The 18,012-nt window shown below is 38.4% G+C and overlaps 1 protein-coding gene across 1 annotated transcript in view; it reads left to right on the top strand.

Moving 5' to 3' along the window:
- MYO15B (myosin XVB) overlaps positions 1-18,012 on the top strand; it is a 73,063-nt gene that overhangs the window by 18,979 nt on the left and 36,072 nt on the right. The window contains exons 6-15 of the mRNA XM_070934413.1: positions 799-857; positions 956-1,091; positions 2,125-2,220; positions 3,960-4,085; positions 5,108-5,185; positions 5,796-5,944; positions 10,074-10,191; positions 10,905-11,080; positions 11,271-11,364; positions 15,775-15,832. Of these exons, the coding sequence (XP_070790514.1) occupies positions 799-857; positions 956-1,091; positions 2,125-2,220; positions 3,960-4,085; positions 5,108-5,185; positions 5,796-5,944; positions 10,074-10,191; positions 10,905-11,080; positions 11,271-11,364; positions 15,775-15,832 (1,090 nt within the window). The remainder of the gene's footprint in view (positions 1-798; positions 858-955; positions 1,092-2,124; positions 2,221-3,959; positions 4,086-5,107; positions 5,186-5,795; positions 5,945-10,073; positions 10,192-10,904; positions 11,081-11,270; positions 11,365-15,774; positions 15,833-18,012) is intronic.

The following is an 18,012-nucleotide window of genomic DNA, read 5'->3' as shown; positions in this document are numbered from 1 at the left end:
TGCTTTGGTGATATTGTATTCCTTTCTAAACAAAAGTATTTGTTTATATCGATTTCTCAGGTAGAACTTGCATTTTATTGCATGTCTTAATTGCATTATTTCTTTCTCTACCAGGAAGGACAGCTACAATGCTGCTTTTGATAGTTTTAATATTTCAATATAATACTGGGTTGGATGTTGTAGGTTAAGGGAGTAGACTTCATTTCTTAACTAAATGTATTAATTTCAGTGGGAATCCTGGTCAGTTGACTTGGTCTGGATCCAATTCTTCAATTTGATTTTAATTTTCAATGTGCTATTTAAAAAGAGAATATGTGTTAATAAGTATTTGATTCAGATAGATGAGAGAGACTGATAGTTATAGCCTACTGTAATGAACAGTGCTAATCTGGCAAAACTTTAGTGTATCAAGATATTTGTAATGTGCAGTTTTTTACTTCCAAAACCAGATGATCACACTTTACATTAATAGTTTTTAAGAGGAAAGATGTGAACATACTTTGATGAATAATGAAACTTAAATTTTTTCTGTCACCATAATATATTTCTTACTGGACAACAACTTAGACAATTACTAATAGTTGTTTAACAGTAGAATCAATTATTCTGAGAGGCGGTAGGCTCCCCTTTTTTGGAGGTCTTTGAGCACAACTTAGACAGCCATCTGTCAAGGATACCTTAATCTAGAATCCTGGACTGATCAAGGAATTGAAGTCTCTGGCCTAAAGGCCTCTCTCACTTCAACCCTATGAATTCTACTATGTAATAAATCATATCAAATTCATTTTTTTCCCCTAGGAAACACATTATGACCAGATACTTAATCCATTGTCAGTAGAAAGTGCTATAGATGCCAGGTAAGATTCTTTTTCTTTCTCTGACACCTTAAACATTTCACCTATGTACTAATCCTTGCCTCATTTTCTTCCCTTCTTCCCCTTTCCTCCTTATTCAGGGATTCGATAGCCAAAATGCTGTACTCTCAGCTGTTTGATTGGCTGCTGATGAAAATCAATGAGTGGCTGGCTCCCTTGGAAATGGACAGCACTGTTGGCATTGTTGACATGCATGGATTTGAGGTCACTTTCTACGTACAACATATGCTTTTGATGGGGCGGGGGGTGGTATAGCTTGCGATCTGCCCTCTGCTTGGATGGATGAAAATGTTGATGAAGAACTACCTGAAGCACCTTGCTCAGTGGAGGTTTGTAAAAACGAGGCCAGGCATACTGTATATAATGAAGAGGATCAGGTGGAAGTATCTTATCTCTTGGCCGTGATGGAATTTGAATGCAGTAGTGAGTTGATCTTGCTGTTGTTGGGGGGTGGGATTTGTCAGCTACCTTGCATATCAGGGCATGTATGGACTTGCTATCATACCTTAGTTCATGATTTTAGGTGGGGGAAAACTCCCCAAGGTGTTGTGGCTCCTCCTTATCTCCAATAAAGAAAGCTAAAATACAAAGAAACGATTCTCTCCATCCCTTTCATGACTCCAATATCTCAATAAGGAGATGACTCATAGCTTCCCTGTGGAGGAGGAAAGTCCCTGTATATGTAAATATTTTAACCTTAACTAAAATTGTGTGGTTGCGAAGGAACAATCACAATTTCAATTCTCAGCATTTGAAGTCTGTCCAGCTTGCAGTAGATGCTAAAGCCGGCAGGACCCAATTGCAAAGATACTTAATTCAAGGCTACTTGGTCCTATACATACATCCTCTCCAAAAAGTTGAAGTGTATTATTTTATCAATTTGTAAGTTTTAATGTTGACAAGGGAAAATTCCTTAAACATACTAGGTGACCAGAAAGTAATATTACATGTATTTAATTTCAAATAAAGGTAAATGAGATGAAGTCAACTTCAGCTTTTGTCCCATCTCTATACATCATTTGGGGAGTGACCCTAGTACACTGATTACTAAGTGCATAGTACTTTGTGTGCAAGCTTGTGAATTAGAAGTGAAAGAAGTTTGGGTTCCTTCCTTCCTTCCTTCCTTCCTTCCTTCCTTCCTTCCTTCCTTCCTTCCTTCCTTCCTTCCTTCCTTCCTTCCTTCCTTCTTCCCCCTCCCTCCCTCCCTCCCACCCTCCCTCTCTTTCTTTTGTTCTTTCTTTCTCTGCAGAATCTTGGGACGAATAGCCTGGAACAGCTATGCATTAATTTTGCCAGTGAACGTCTCCAGCACTTCTTCCATCAGATAGTTGTCACCCAAGAGGAGGTAAGAGACACAATTAGGAATATGTGGATGCACAATTGTATAAAAACACAAAAGAAAATGTCACCTTCTACAGAGGCAGTTCAGTGTAGTTGTTCCCACCCTGTGCAAAGAGAAGTGAGGTCTTCAATTAAGAGTGGGGAGACCAAGATTCAAGCCTACCCTGAGCCATGAAAGCTCATTGGATGAGGTTGTCAGCCCAATCTATTCTTCAGGACTCCTGGGAGAAAGAAGTTGGAGAGAATCCAGTGTATGTTACCTGGAGCTCCGGGAGAGTAGGCAGGACGCAAATTTAGCATATAAATTTATAAAATAGATATGGATCTCATTTGCATTCTTTCAGGCTACCCACCATGGGCAACTGCTGGCAACATCACTTATCTGGGTCTTATTCTATATTTTCTAAATTTTGCAACACTTAGGCAAATATACGATCTGCATGGTTTTGTACTTGCACTGGGGAACACCAGAACACTAAGACTTTATTTAGAATTATGAGTATTTTGCATGTCAGTGGAATTTTACTTGGATGATATCTGACTACTAGGAGGAGTATACCCAAGAAAATCTCCTCTGGAGTCCTGTGTCCAAGAGGCCTTCTGAATTGTGCCTGGATCTGGTAGCCGCAAAGCCCCATGGGATCTTGCATATCCTGGATGAGCAAACACTCCTGTCACAGGTCAGGATTTTATTAAGGTTCATATTCTTCTTGCATTTGGAATGCAGAAGACTTCTATGGGCGGAATGAGCTTTCTGTTTTGCTGTATACCCCATCTCTGATTTTGGATCCAGACAGCCAAATGACAAGTTCTGGAAAACTCCAGAATCTTTGACACTCTTTCATTTGCCGAGGTGACGCTGTGGTTAGAGTGCAGCACTGCAAGCTACTTCAGCTGATTGCTAGCTGCAGTTCAGCAGCTCACTGGCTCAAGGTTGACTCATCCTTCCGAGGTCGGTAAAATGAGGACCCAGATTGTTGGGGGCAATATGCTGACTCTGTAAAACCGCTTAGAGAAGGCTGTAAAAGCACTATGAAGCATTATACAAGTCTAAGTGCTATTGCTATTGCTATTTTGCTTAATCCCAATGAAGGCATTATAGTATGAAATTATGCCTGATTTTGTTACTATGAGAACATATTATAGCCATATTTGATCAACAAGATAAGGACATAATGAAGCAAATATGCATAAATAGCATCTGGAAACCTTCATTGTTTTCTCCCATGGTTACATGTCATGAATAAATGGCATATGCGTATAATACTTAATAGTCAATCTCATAGTAAACTTTTCATGTTCCCAGATTTAATAAAATTAACATGGAAATCCCAACAGCAAATTTTTCTGACAGAAACCTGATGATGTTAAATAAAATTAAAAAGAACTACATTTCCCTAAGCATCTGGATTATTTTGAAGTCAACTGAGAAAAGTACTGTCAGCTAGACTGCCACCTCCTTTACAGCATATCTGGCCCTTGCTTATTTTTATTAGTTAAATAAATAGGTAGTTAACTAAGTTGGATTCTAGAGAAAGATATACCTTTATTTTGCAAATATATAGTAACAGATATTATAGTATAAATAGAGGACTAAGAAATAATGTTTTGTATGTATATTGATACAGAAATATTACAACACATAATTGCATTTGTGGGTGTGGCTCTCTAAAACTTCCAAATCCTTCCAAAGGATAGCATGGATGTCACGGCTGACTCTAATGTTTTATGCCTCTACTTCAGGCTACAGATCACACCTTCCTACAGAAGTGCCATTACCATCATACCAACAATCATTGGTATGTCAAACCAAATCTGCCTTTGCCCATCTTCACTGTACAACATTACGCAGGACCAATTACTTACCAGGTACATTGAGAAGCTTCATCTTCAAGCATTCCTGATTTCGTGTGTCTGAATGTAAGCTGGGGGACGACAGAATTTTAAGTGGGACAAAAATAAAGTTGATTTCATCAACAGAGTGAGACAGATAGTCTAAGGCAAGAAATTTTAGTTGCAGCATTCCTAGCTGTTAGTTTTCAATAAATAACTTAAGAAAAAGAATCTGCTTATGGCATCTTTGTCATGCTGGCTTGGTTGTCCAACTGAGACATATACTTCTAATGTTAACTCAGAAGTGTGATATTTCTTTTAAAAGTCCTTTCTGAATGTTCTCATTACATATTATGATCATGATTTTAAATGGTTCTCTACAAAAATGAAAGTTTTTTTTTTTAAAAGAAGGCAAACTAAAAATAGAAGCAGCATTTTAATTTTCAAAACAATACAGGCAAAATAGTAAGCCAGAATTGCTGAGAATTTTAGTTTTTTGATAATGAGCAAGTATTTGTAGAGTGTTCAATCTTATTTGTTAAAAACAGCACTATAGCTGTCAAGAACTTGTTAATGGTAGAAAATTGAGTAAATATGTTTGAATCCAGACGCTTGTCTTTCTTTTCCCCAGTTAGAATTTGAAACCAGGCTGAATATTTAATTTTGGTTTGGTAGGAGAAAACAATCAGGATCTGAATTTAGTCTACACTTTAGTGGTTGATACATTCTCCATCTCTATAAGATATCTAATTTGTAAGACGAACCCCAGCGAGACTAATGAGTTGCAGCATGCCTCAGTCATTCTGGCTTATCCTTTTGTGTAAAACAGGTGAGGTAAGAATCATCTTGGGAAAAGTCTTAAAACAGATAAAAGAAACATGTACCACAAGATAGCCACAGTGCAATCCAGGACACATCTACCCTGACGTAACCTCTCTTGTGCTCAATAGATTGTACTGCCTGGGTAAATCCATTGAAGTTACCAGCCTCACATTAAATAAATTAAGAACCATAAACAAGAACCAACTGTGAGAATGATATAAATTCTGGCTTTTCAGGTTCACAAGTTCCTGAATAAAAATCATGATCAGTTACGCCCAGAAGTCCTGGATATTTTTTCACACAGCCATCTCAAGGTATAAGTGAATGGATTAGTTTACTGTTTACTTTTGGTATGTGCATTATTTTCTATTCATGAGATGGACTTTTTAATGTACTTATTGTACAGACAATATTATGTGATCAAACATTCATGCATGGGATGCTGCGGACAAGACACAGTGGAGGCCCATGCAGAACATATTTTCATGCGGAGTCCTTGTTGCTCCTTGCTTATTTGCTTAAAGAAGTTTCGTTAGCAAACTAAGTAATTTCATCAGTGATAGGGACAAACATTCTCTTCTATTGGAATATCCTTTTATGGAACATTTGGATCATGGTACAGTCTGTTCTCTTATTGATATGGCTCATTGTGGGGGGTACACAATTTCTAGAATACTCCATGATAGAATGCTTTATACTTCCATCCATTCTCTTCTAAATGCCAGTTTGTTTGCCTATTGAAGTTCAAAACCTGCCTGTGGTAAGAGGGCAGCCAATACTTTTTATAAACAAACAAATTTAGATCTTGAGTGAATGGAAACACACCGTCTTTTTGCTAACTTTTCATTCATATTTTGACATTATTTTGATGATGAGTGGCTTTAATCCTTTCCCTGTGTTCTCTGTGATTCTTTCCCTGTGAAGCTGGTGTCCAGCCTTTTCCAGAATGTCAGGGAACAGCAGGTCAACCAGAGAGAGTCAAAAAGTAGAGTCCAAAGGTTAAAGCATCAAGCATCCACATTAGTATCTAGATTTCAGCAATCTTTACAAGATGTCATTGCTAAATTAGACAGGTAAGGAAATAAAGTTATGTAGCTGCCATTTCCTATGCCTGTATTACCATATCTATGTTTGGAATGCGAGCATGAGAATAAATTAAAATGGTATCCAATAGTCGAAAGAGAATCTAGCCACAAATACATTTCATGGTACTTTTGAAGATCAATTTACAATTTGTTGTTTTCAGCATATAATGTTAAAACCATAATGTGTGCTATGTCAGGTGGACTTATTTGCAGGAGATATATCTAAAAACTTCCATATTCATTATCCCAGAAATTATTCAAATAATCTTGGGATTACTTGGTGGATTACATGATTGGAATAGAAAAATTGGTAACATGGATTTAACCTGATTAGTGCTCAGATAGGAGGTCATCAGGAAAATCCCAGGACTACAGGCTATATTAAGGAAGTTTAAAATATATCATTAAAGAAAGCAAGAGGAAATTAAAAACTGAGTGCTACCCCAACTCCCATATAGATCTGTCCATGGTGTAAGGAGGAATAAAGCTTGACTTGGAGGAGACTTAACATTAAAATAAACAAAGGAAAGGTGGTTTAATTCCTAACACTTTCCCTAATAAATGTAGCTAAGTAGACATCAGTTTCCTATATCTGGCACAAGTAGTGGTGACTTAAGACTGTCTAGAGTTATTCATTTCATTCCATTAATTAATGATTTTATTTTTAAAAAGTCAGTTAATAGTTACAATAACCAACATCATCTTAATACCTTGAAAATCTGAGATACATTCTTCAACATTTGTTCATAGCAATGAAACTATATTTCCCTTCTCCTAAACTCTGTCAGATGAGAAAATAATATTTCATTTTCCAATGTTTCACTCCCCCCGCCCCCCGCATATACCATACAGGAGCCATGTTTTCTTCGTTCAGTGCATCAAACCCAATTCCAAAAAGGTAAGAAAGTGATTCTATTTGCAAAACTGGAACTGAGTTGATTGTCAGGCACTTCTAAGGGGAGGAATTGAGTTTTTGTGACAAAACCCAAAGAAACAAAAGTTGGAAGTATAGGAAGAGATGGCAGCAGTATTTCATTTATAAAGAACCAGTAAATCAAAACCAAGGGAGATTTGCACCTGAGTATTTGAGTTTTTTCTTAAAGCTAGAAACTTAACTTTTTTTATAACGAACAGCAACCAAGAACAACTGAGAATGCCGGCTAATATCTGTAGCCGTACTCTAAATAAATGGCATTTATTTAGAACAAGTGTGTCAAACTTATGGTGTCACACTGTCGTGACGTGATGCATTGTGACTTTTCCCCCCTTCGCTAAACGTGGGGTGGTTGTGGCCAGCGTGAAATGCATCTGGCCCACGGGCTGCGAGTTTGACACCCCAGATTTAGAAAGTAACAAAGCATTTTCCTCACTCAGAAGTTTATACAATCCTTTCAACCTCAAATACTGTATCCCATCTCATTCATCCAGCAAAAAGGATTAAGTGTATTTTCTTAATGGCATTAGCAAGAGACAAGTAAGAAAATAATGAAATTCAACCTTGAATTGAGACGTCAGCTTCAGAGAACACAAGGAAACTTTAAGTTAACATTAACATAAATTAAGTTTTATGTTTACCTGGGAAAGTCAGTGTGCCTTATGAACCCTGTTCAGTTAAGCTAACAGCTAACCCAAAAAGGAGTCACTTTAAGTGTAAATAACCCTTTTCAGGCTAAAGTAGGCCCTCTTAAGCAGTTATAAGCACTGGTGGGTTCCTCCCGGTTCGGCCTGGTTCGACCGAGCCGGTAGCAGTGATGATATGACATCACCGAACCAGTTCTGCCCCCCCACCCCGCCACCCCTCGCATTATTCTTACCTTTTATTTGGCCCCACTCCCAATCTATTGCTGCCTCCTGAGTCCCAGCTGATGGCTAGAGGGAAAAAAACTGTTTAAACTCTTGTCGAGGGGCTTCAAAGGGCCGTCCTACAGCTGATCAGTGTTAAAAGAAAACAAATGAGTAGACCGGTGCCTGCAAAAATACATGAGTAGATCAATGCCTGCTAAAATAAATGGGTAGATCAGTGCCTGCAAAAATTAATGGGTAGATCGGTACAGCTCTGCAAGCAGTTAAAAGCCTGGTAGACCAGTACCTCTGCTAAATCCTAAATAATTGTCACATGACCATCAAGCCACGCCCACAGAATAAGCCACACCCACAGAACCAGTAGTAAAAAAAATTAGAACCCACCCCTGATTATAAGAGAGGTGAAATACTTACAAAAGGAATAATTATCCAATTCATCAAAAGCATTTTTAAAAATCATCCTTTTCCAGCTGCTACACACACATACACACACACACACACACAATAGCAAGAGAAATGGCAGGAAGCAGCAGTGTCTCAGTCCTGCCACTATTGTGAGGGCTGAAAAAGTGTCTACTTCCTGAACAACCTTGAGGTAAGCCAGATGAATAGATCAGGCAACTTAGTCCCTGATGCCTTGAACACATCCTGTGGAAGAGCAAGGCAAGTGTCTTAGCCTAGTTCCAGGATATTGTGAAATATTTCTTTCATTTTACAATAATCCTCTTTTTTCCACGTATATCATGGCCTTTTGGAATAGAACACTTGATTCTGTTCCAAACATAATTAGTTTATGTAGTTGGCTGTGTTTTTTCTTTTACAAAACGAGGGGCCCATCAATGCACTGATGATGTTACCTACCTTTAGGTAGTGAACTGTCTGCAAGAAAACAACCAAGCTCAGAGAGCACCAAGGACCCCTCATTTTAACACTGAGCTACAAATATTCTTTTACAAAAATCGAAAAACTGCAATTTGTAGATGCACAGTGGGTAGCTATTAATGTACTGATTTTTTTTTTGTCTTTTCTGTCTTTGTTCCATTTGTCTTTTGCGCATTGATCCTAGGTGCCAGACATCTTTGATACGGAATATGTGGCTTGTCAATTGAGACATTTGGGGATTTTGGAAGCCATTTGTCTCAGGAAAGGAGGCTATCCTATCCGCCTCTCATTCCACCACTTCCTAACTAGGTAAAGGTGTTCCTTCTTTTTACTGTATCAGCACACAATAATTTATTTAAAGCATTTGTGTTTACTTCCATTTTAATCTTTCTTGAAGTAACTTCTTGTAAAATTCAACTTAAAAAATATTGCCTAATGTATTGGAATAAAACATACAAAATAAACAATACGCAATGAAATAATAAATCAGAACAGAGAGTAAAAACAGTGAAAAGTCTAAACTATCGGAGCCAACTTTGCATCTTATTAAATGACCCGGAACAGTGGTGGGTTTCAAAATTTTTTACTACCAGTTCTGTGGGTGTGGCATGGCTTGGTGGGTGTGGCAGGGAAAGGATACTGTAAAATCTCCATTCTCACCCCACTCCGGGGAAGGATACTGCAAAATCCCCATTCCCTCCCAATCAGTTGGGACTTGGGAGGCAGAGAATAGATGGGGGTGGGGCCAGTCAGAATTTTTACTACTGGTTCTCCGAACTACTCAAAATTTCCACTACTGGTTCTCCAGAACTGGTCAGAACCTGCTGAAACCCACCTCTGACCTGGGAGAATAGCCTTTTCAGCGCTGAAAAGGCTTTGCTTCTGCTACTTGGGTCCCAGCCATGAAAATCAAGTTCAAGATTACCGTTGCCAATTCAGAGAAGCAGAATGGGCAATCTACTAGTTGAATCTGCAGCCTGCTACTGAATCTGCAGGGCAGAGAGAGAGAGAGATTTCTCTCCCTGCCAATTTGAGAGAGAAATATTATTCATTGACCTGACATTTAGCAGCAGCACCTGCAGGGCAGAGAAAAGGGCAGAATGGCTATTTCTAGGCAAGAAAATAACCTAACCAGTTACTCCTGCAATTGATATACTTTCCTCTGCCTTTAATTATCTTAATTGGAGCCTCCCCCCACCTCATCCCTCACCAAGATATTGTACGATTCTCTCAGACACATAAAGTAAACATCTGCAATGGTTTGTGGGGATATCCTTGAGAGGCAGGAGGAGGAACAGCTCCAGCCAAGCAGTGGTCAGATAAGAGATATTTGCCTCTGAAGTGCTTGGATTTGTGTGTACTTTCTCTGACTATATCTTGTAAGACTGGAGTTATTTGGGAAGTGAGCATTATCTTCCTTTGTGTGTCTCAGGTATGGAGTTCTGGCTGGCCAAGATCCCAGCTGCCTGCAGAAGAGAGATAGCTGTGCTGCTGTGCTTTCTCATGTGGTGGGAGATATCTCAGAGCTTTATCAGATTGGAGTCACCAAGGTAGATGTCTAAGTGCCTCCTTACTGTTTGGCTTTAGAAAGCTCAAATATGGATATTGGTTTCACTGGCTCGTCCTGAATAGATAATCCCTCACATACTTCCAAAATTTAGAGTGAGCCTCATGGTCATATTTTAGTATGCTGTTTTATTGAAAAGGATTTCCCCAGATTCTATTGTCACATTTCGATTCTCATTCTGTTCCTTGGCATAGTGGCATCCATTTTTCTCCCATTCTTAAGAATATTTTTTACATATTGCATATGGAAAGGCATAATTGTGAAACTAGTCACCTGTTCAATACCTTATTGCCTCACTTGTTTTAACTCTTAGACTACTGGTAAAAAAAACATTTTTTAACAAAGAGTTTTCTGTGACTGCTGGCTACTGAATTTATTGGTATAATTGCTATAAATATATTTTTATTCTTTTATTATATTCTATTTCTTTTACTGTCCTTGATGACCAAGGTGAATCATTAATCAAATTGATAAAATGTAGATTCCCTCGACATGAATTAGTAAAATACATTGATTTCTTAAATCATCATATTTCATGAGTGGAATAAAGATTGTTAAAATTAATTAAACAACTTCTATCCCACCCGCTTATCCCTTGTTTTAGACAAATAACACAGTAAGGGTGTGAAGTTATCTATGTGTTAGGTAACCTCCCATTTTTTTATTGTCAGTGCTTTTGGCTATTTTTTTTTTCAGGTGTTCTTGAAAGAAAAGACATGGCAGATGCTAGAGAAGCAGCGAAATCAAAAGCTGACATGGGCCATTGTCACCCTCCAGCGCTATCTCCGAGGGCTCATCAACCGTCGACAGTTCCAGGTCTTCAGGCAGAAAATCACAGTGATCCAGGCTCACTTCCGAGGTCATCTGGCAAGGTCAAGAAACAATGATCAAGCAGGCAGGGCTCACACCGTATAATGCTCCTAATATTGAAGGAAACTCCATTACTTTTGATGTCAACTGGGTTGTCAACTTTTGATGTCAAATGGGTTATAGTGGCTTTACCCAACAGAGGTTTTCAAAGTTTCTTGTTTTCTAACTTTACTCTTTCTTTGTAAACTTCAGAAAACGATACCAAAGGCTGAAGAAAACTCTGCTACACTTTGGGGTGGCCGTACTTGTTTCTGGAAACCTGGTTCCCAAAATGAGGGAATGCAAGGTAACAAAATTATTGACAATGAGTGGGGAAAGTTTAAAAATAACCGTCTTCCTGATGTGCCACATTATTAGCAGAAAAAGGAGAAATAATCAACCATTTATTCAATAATTGTTAAAGCTCAACTTTACCTGAAAGAGGAACCTTGAACAATAGAAAAGCAAAGATTTTTATAGAAATTAGAGGGGTGCAGGTAGGAAATCCTAGAAATCTGATTTGTTACCAGTTTTTTTGGGAAATGGAACAGGTCCTCCTTCTCCTACATGAGGTTATTTCTGCTGTTAAGCCCTTTCAGGCCTGCACCAGAGCTTGGGAAGCCCATTGTTAAGGAAATTAATCTTAAGGTAGTCAGAGGAGTGTCTCTGATTGATAGTTGAGGTTTCACTATGTCGTAACTCCTTTGTTAAGGCTGCCCTTGTGCTATGGGCTGGTGTGGAGGCTTTTATTCTTTGCTTTAGATGGGATTGAAGCAGGGTTGGTCTGGGGGCAGGGAGGGTCAGTTGGATCTGATAGGATTAGGCAAAGACAGGAGCTGGGTTTGACCTGGTCATGTCCAAAAGACAGGGAAGTGTCTCAAAAGGGTGCGGCCTCGATTTTATATGTTACATTTATTTTCTCTGACTAAAAAAAGCTCTTTTAATAAAAGGAAACAATAAACAAAACTTTGCTGTGAGCGGGAGAAACATTATGCCGGGGGTGGGTGGGGGTGTATTATGGGGAATATGGTAGATAAAGTAATCACACTTTCCCATCCTCCCAAATGTTGCCAGAATATGTCACTATCTGTATCTGTATGATTAGCATTCTGTGGTGAAAACAGAAAACAGTTATGGACTCCCTCTTCTTTGTGGCAACCCCTGAGATATTGGAACCCTGTTATCATGTCACCCCTAGTCCTTCTTTTCATTAAACTAGACATACCCAGTTCCAGCAACCATTCTTCATATGTTTTAGCCTCCATTCCCCTAATCATCTTTGTTGCTCTTCTCTGCACTCTTTCTAGAATCTCCACATCAGAGGTGGGTTTCAGCAGGTTCTGACCAGTTCTGGAGAACCAGTAGCGGAAATTTTGAGTAGTTCGGAGAACCGGTAGTAAAAATTCTGACTGGCCCCACCCCCATCTATTCTCTGCCTCCCAAGTCCCAGCTGATCAGGAGGAAATGGGGATTTTGCAGTAACCTTCCCCTGGATTGGGGAGGGAATGGAGGTTTTACAGTATCCTTCTCCTGCCACGCCCACCATGCCGCACCCACCAAGCCATGCCACGCCCACCAAGCCACACCCACAGAATCGGTAGTAAAAAAGTTTGAAACCCACCACTGCTCCACATCTTTTTTACATCGTGGCAACCAAAACTGCTTTTTTAAATTTTATAATTAAATAAAATCCAATAATTTACCCGAGAAAGTACCAGGAAAATGTCCATTGCAGGCCCAGCTTGTTATGGATTTCTAACTTCTGTTCCTAGCTTAGGTGTGTGTCCTGCACATATTCTTCCTTCTTATACTGGCTCCCTGTGATTCTGTGTTAGGAACAAAGCAAGGTTATGCCTTTGCTTCATCAGCCCTGCCCTCTGTGTTTAGTGTATGACATGGGAGATTTTATGGGAGGCTTACCACAATAAAAGGTCTCAAAGTTCACTATCAGAGTTGCAGATCCTCCCTGTTCTTTTTCCTCCTGTCAGTACTGTGTTGGAAGGACTTTAGCACTCTTTTAGTCTTAACCAGGCAGCTAGTTGTATCTGTTAACTGCCACTGAAAAACCGGGCTGTGGGGAAGAAGAGGAAAAATACCCAATATATCACTTAACAGCAAAACTGGTAAGTACCTTTGGGGAAGATTGATTTATAGACAGAAAAGACAAAGCCAGGGAGGAGCTGGTTATTGTAGTTCAATCTGTCACACTTTGGAGGAAAAAGAAACGTGATGCGTCTTTTCCAGAACTAGTTAAAATATTTTCAGTTACCCTCTTCAGGGGTTTGAATAGTAGAGGAAGAAGGTGAAATGAATACCTTTTCTGAGTCAAACTGGCAGTTGCAATTACACACTTCATATATAATATTATGTTAATTCACTTACTAGTTAATAAACAGAGCTTGGGATTGAATGGGAGTGAGCAAAATATTCTCTCTCTCCCTCCCTCTCCCTCTCCCTCTCCCTCTCCCTCCCTCCCTCCCTCTCTCTCCCTCTCTCTCTCAATGTATATATATACCGGTATAGATTTATTTCTATTTTGAGCATTTAAAACTTCTGGGAGTTTCATATTCTATAGCTAATGGTATCTCATATTCCTATTACACTTTCCCTCTGCCCTCTTTCCTTGAGGAAGAAATCAAAATCTTTTTTAAACTGGGTGCGTGCTTTTAATGGATAAAGATGTTGCTATGAACATTTATTTGCATGGTAACTAACATTCTGTGGATAATGGGTGGTGGATGTACGGTATACATATAGCATCGTCACAACAGTACTAAAGTACAGTGCACACATTGTTAATTGTGAAAGTAAAAATTTGGAAGACAAGCCAGAGGTGAGGGAAGAGAGAAAACATAACTTCTCATAAGGTGTTTGGAAAGTCTATGGGATTTCCATAAGGTCATTTTGTTTATTTTTTCAATTGCTTCTTCATGTAAGATGGAAATTGGAGTAAATGTATATGCTACAATATAAGTCTATATAATTTACAAGAAACAAAGAATTTAGTTCTCTTTTTCACAGTGCTAAGATTTTTTTTGAAAGAATCTAGCTTGATCATGCATACTGTTTTGTTTTGTTTTTAACTATCCTTGTTCCAGAGGTCTGAGGACCGAAAACAGAGAAACAAGTCACTGGTCAAAGGTACTGAAGATAGCAGGAGTTGCCTGGAAATGGTAGGTTAAATTGATAAAGTACTGGGTGTCATCCGGCAACACCCAAAACTGTACATGCATACATTTATTATTGTGCATTGCTGGATCATGTGTGGAAGTGGGAACATTTTTTCTCTCTCTCTCTCTGTATGTGAATTTTGAATTTCCAAGTATGATGGCATAGTATGCAAAGACATTTATTTATTTGACTTGTATGGCCATCCATTAAAAATACAATTCAAGGTGGCTCATAACAATTATTCAATTGTTATGAGGGTCTTCTAGTCCAACGCCCTGCTCAAGCAGGAAACCCTATACCATTTCAGACAAATAGTTGTCCAGTCTCTTCTCTAAAAAACTCCAGTTTTGGAGCACCCACAACTGCTGGAAGTAAATCATTCCACCAAGTAATTATACAGGAAATTTCTCCTTAGTTCTAGGTTGGTTCTCTCACTGATTGGTTTCCATCCATTGCTTCTTGTCCTGCCTTCAGGTGCTTTGATCTATAAGGCATTATCTTCTGTTTGCATCCTTTCTGTGTTCTCCCATTGCTTATTCCACTTTTCCTTCCCATTTAGAAAACAGTATAATAGCTGCACAGATATTAACTGATAGCTCCGTGAGCCCCTCCAGCTAGAAGATCTTCCAATCCCAGGAACAAAAATGAAGAACAGGAAGCGTTCATAGAACCAGAATCTAGCATTGCAATTAAGGGATTAATCACAGAATTCACATACATCCTGGTTTGACTGCAATTTGACCTGATCTTGGGCTCCACTGTGGCTGGCCTTTGTGAGCTGATAGACACAGACAGACAGACAGACAGACAGATATAGATCAGTGGTGGGTTGCTTCACGCGCACCCGCGAGTGAACCGGTAGTGACGGGATTTGAATCCCACTACTGATATAGATAGATACAGAAATAGAGATAAAAACATCACTAACACATAATGCGGTGGAGACAGCTCAGATCTACCTCTGCTTACACTGCTTCAATTTAGAACTGATCATTTTATCATTTGAGTCTACAACCCCTGGGGCTAGATTATAATAGGAACTGGTTCTCTCAACAGCTGATATGATACCGAATGTTGCAACCGTCAACATCATGGCTTGGAAATCCAAAAATAACATTAAATATCTAAAAAAAAAAATTATGAGCCATGAATCCAAAATATATGGAAAATTCAGTAAGTAACCAGGAAAAAAAAAGTTATTAGATGAACCTAAATTGACTGAAGCTTAACAAGGTGCTTTTTCTGGGACATTTGACCACCTACAAAAATAAACTCTTTAAGGCAGGTGCCTTTTGACTCCTTTCTTTAGAATGTATATACAATTCTACGCAATTCTATACTATGTTTCTCAAATTGCCCGGTTGATGACTTTTAAAATTATTGTTAATGTTTTCCTCATAAATCGGATTCATGATTTATTTGTATAGGCTTATTATGAAAGTGAGGGTTTTAGTATTATTTTTTTATTTAATCAAATAAACTGCATTTTACATGAGGAGAGGAATTAAACCAACATAGTACCTTTACTTCTATTTCTTCTTCTTAGGATGTCCGACGGCTCGAAATTCCTGCTGAGCTTGCAGCTCTCCTCCACTTGGCTCAGGGTGAGTAGAGTGCCTTGGGCTTGCATTGGAATTAAGACGGCATTCTTGACCTGCTAAATATTTTCAGTTCACTTCCAAAGAACAGGTTTAAAGATAAACCTAAAGATCATCTTAAAAATTAGGATTCCCCCCCCCTGGAGTATTTTCCTGCTGTTCTCCATCTGCTTGAATATTTTCTAAGTACTTCGGATCCAAGGGAGGTTGTTTTTATCTGATAATATGACTTCCCATTTTAAATGTGAAATTTAGAAAAAGTATTTAAAGGTTGAACTTAATTTGATAATCCCCAAGGTACATGTATATTCAATGTGTAACTGGTTGTAAATGAGAGCTGGTTGCCAAGTGCCCAAATTGCAGTCACATGACCATGAGGGTGGTGTGATAGTGATAAGCAAGTACAGGTTGTAAATCACTTATTTCAAGGCTGTGATAAATTTGAACTCTCATTAACAGCAATAAGTCAAGGACTACCTGTACAGTAGTGGACTTAGAATTGATTATGAAGGTGTTAAACTGATTGTTTCGGTTTTATTGGTTCAAGAATAAAGACAGAGAGCCTACTAAAGAAATAAGAAGGAACTTAATCCTATAGAAGACAGTGACAAACATAGAAAAGGACATGAAGGACGTCTTAATGGAATTATTAAAGCAATGGTATTTCTGGTAATAATAGGTGGATCGTAAAATCTCTACAGTGAGGAAGGATGAGAGAAAGAAAATAAACATCTTCAAATTACAAATGTGGAGATGATAATTAAGTACACTGTGGATCGCAAGGAGAACCATCAATCCATTCTGGATCAAAAAAGGAATGGATGCTTTTGTGATCAACAAGCACACATGTCTTATTTTAGGGTCAAAATCAGGTGTGATTCACTTTATACGTTACAATTGTCTTGCATATAAGTGAAATATTGTCAGCAGATCACTAGGAAAAATTATTGTGCAATGGAAAGAAGATAGAAACAGAAGAACAGATATGATGTCAAACAGATCATTGGAATGTCTTTGGAGGGGCTATGAATTGAGGGGGTCCTTGGTGCTCTCTGAGCTTGCTTGTTTTCATCAGTACTGATGATATTACCTAGTTTGAGTAATAAAATGTTTGCAAGAAAACAAGCAAGCTCAGAGAGCACCAGGGACCCCTCATTTCAAACCTGAGCTACAAATATTCTGCTTTATTGGAGCTATTAATTATTTCTAGAGGCAGGTTAGAACAGTGAGCATTTGTCCATAAAGTCACCACACTAAAAGTCAAGGGTAACTCAATGACACCTAACCAACATGTATACAGTGATGGCTTGTTTAATGCAACATCTATTTTTAAAAGTGTTTGTTTTACATTCAAATTCCTCAGACTAAAAACAGTTTACTTAATATCCTAAATCTCTCTGTCTCAGCACACCTTGTTTGAGCTAGGGAAATAAGCAGGAGAATTCTGGGATGTTGAAAAACATCCTGGAATAAGGTAATAACAAATTGCTTCTGCATTGCTGCCAAAACTGTACTGCTATATATCCTATGAATATGTTAATTTAATTTAATTTAAATTTTATTTGTATTTTTATTATCATTTTATTGTGTGGGGGGGTATGTGTGTGTGTGATTTATTTTGATATTGTAAGCTCCCCAGAGTTGCCTTGCAATGATATAGGCATAAACAAATTAACAAACAAGCAAACAAACAAACAATGTAGATACTGGGAGGTAAGCTTGACTTAAAGGAAATGTTAACTTTTTCAAAAGAAGTCTTCCATACTTCATTTCTAATGCTGAAATTATACTTGGATATACTGCTTGCTCTTCTTAAGATTATACATATCAAGACATGTATATGTACATAAGTCATGCAAAGAGAATCACAGTTGGGGCATCTAGTTTTTCATTCTCATGTTGGTGGTGTGCTTGAATAGGCATGCTTTCGTTATATTGAAAGATAATGCTGTTCTATACAAAATATTGTCTCCGGTCCACACTGATCCTGAACTGGGGAAAAGGATCTGTGGCGCAATCATCAGACTTTTTGCAGATAACATCTCAAGCATTTTCTCTAGGGATAATTCCTTGATACACTAAACTCCTTTGGCAGTTCCCATGAATACTGTTGTAAAGCATTATTAAGCCCTTGGAATAAAGCATTAATGCCTGGGAAGCATTAAAGGGGAGAAGGAAGAATACCT

This window comes from Pituophis catenifer, unplaced genomic scaffold, assembly GCF_029215685.1.
Source record: "Pituophis catenifer annectens isolate HBS135680 unplaced genomic scaffold, rPitCat1.0.hap2 SCAF_2, whole genome shotgun sequence".
Classification (NCBI taxonomy): Eukaryota; Metazoa; Chordata; class Lepidosauria; order Squamata; family Colubridae; genus Pituophis; species Pituophis catenifer.
Note: the sequence above shows the minus strand (reverse complement) of the source record. Positions and strands in the feature narration are given on the sequence as shown.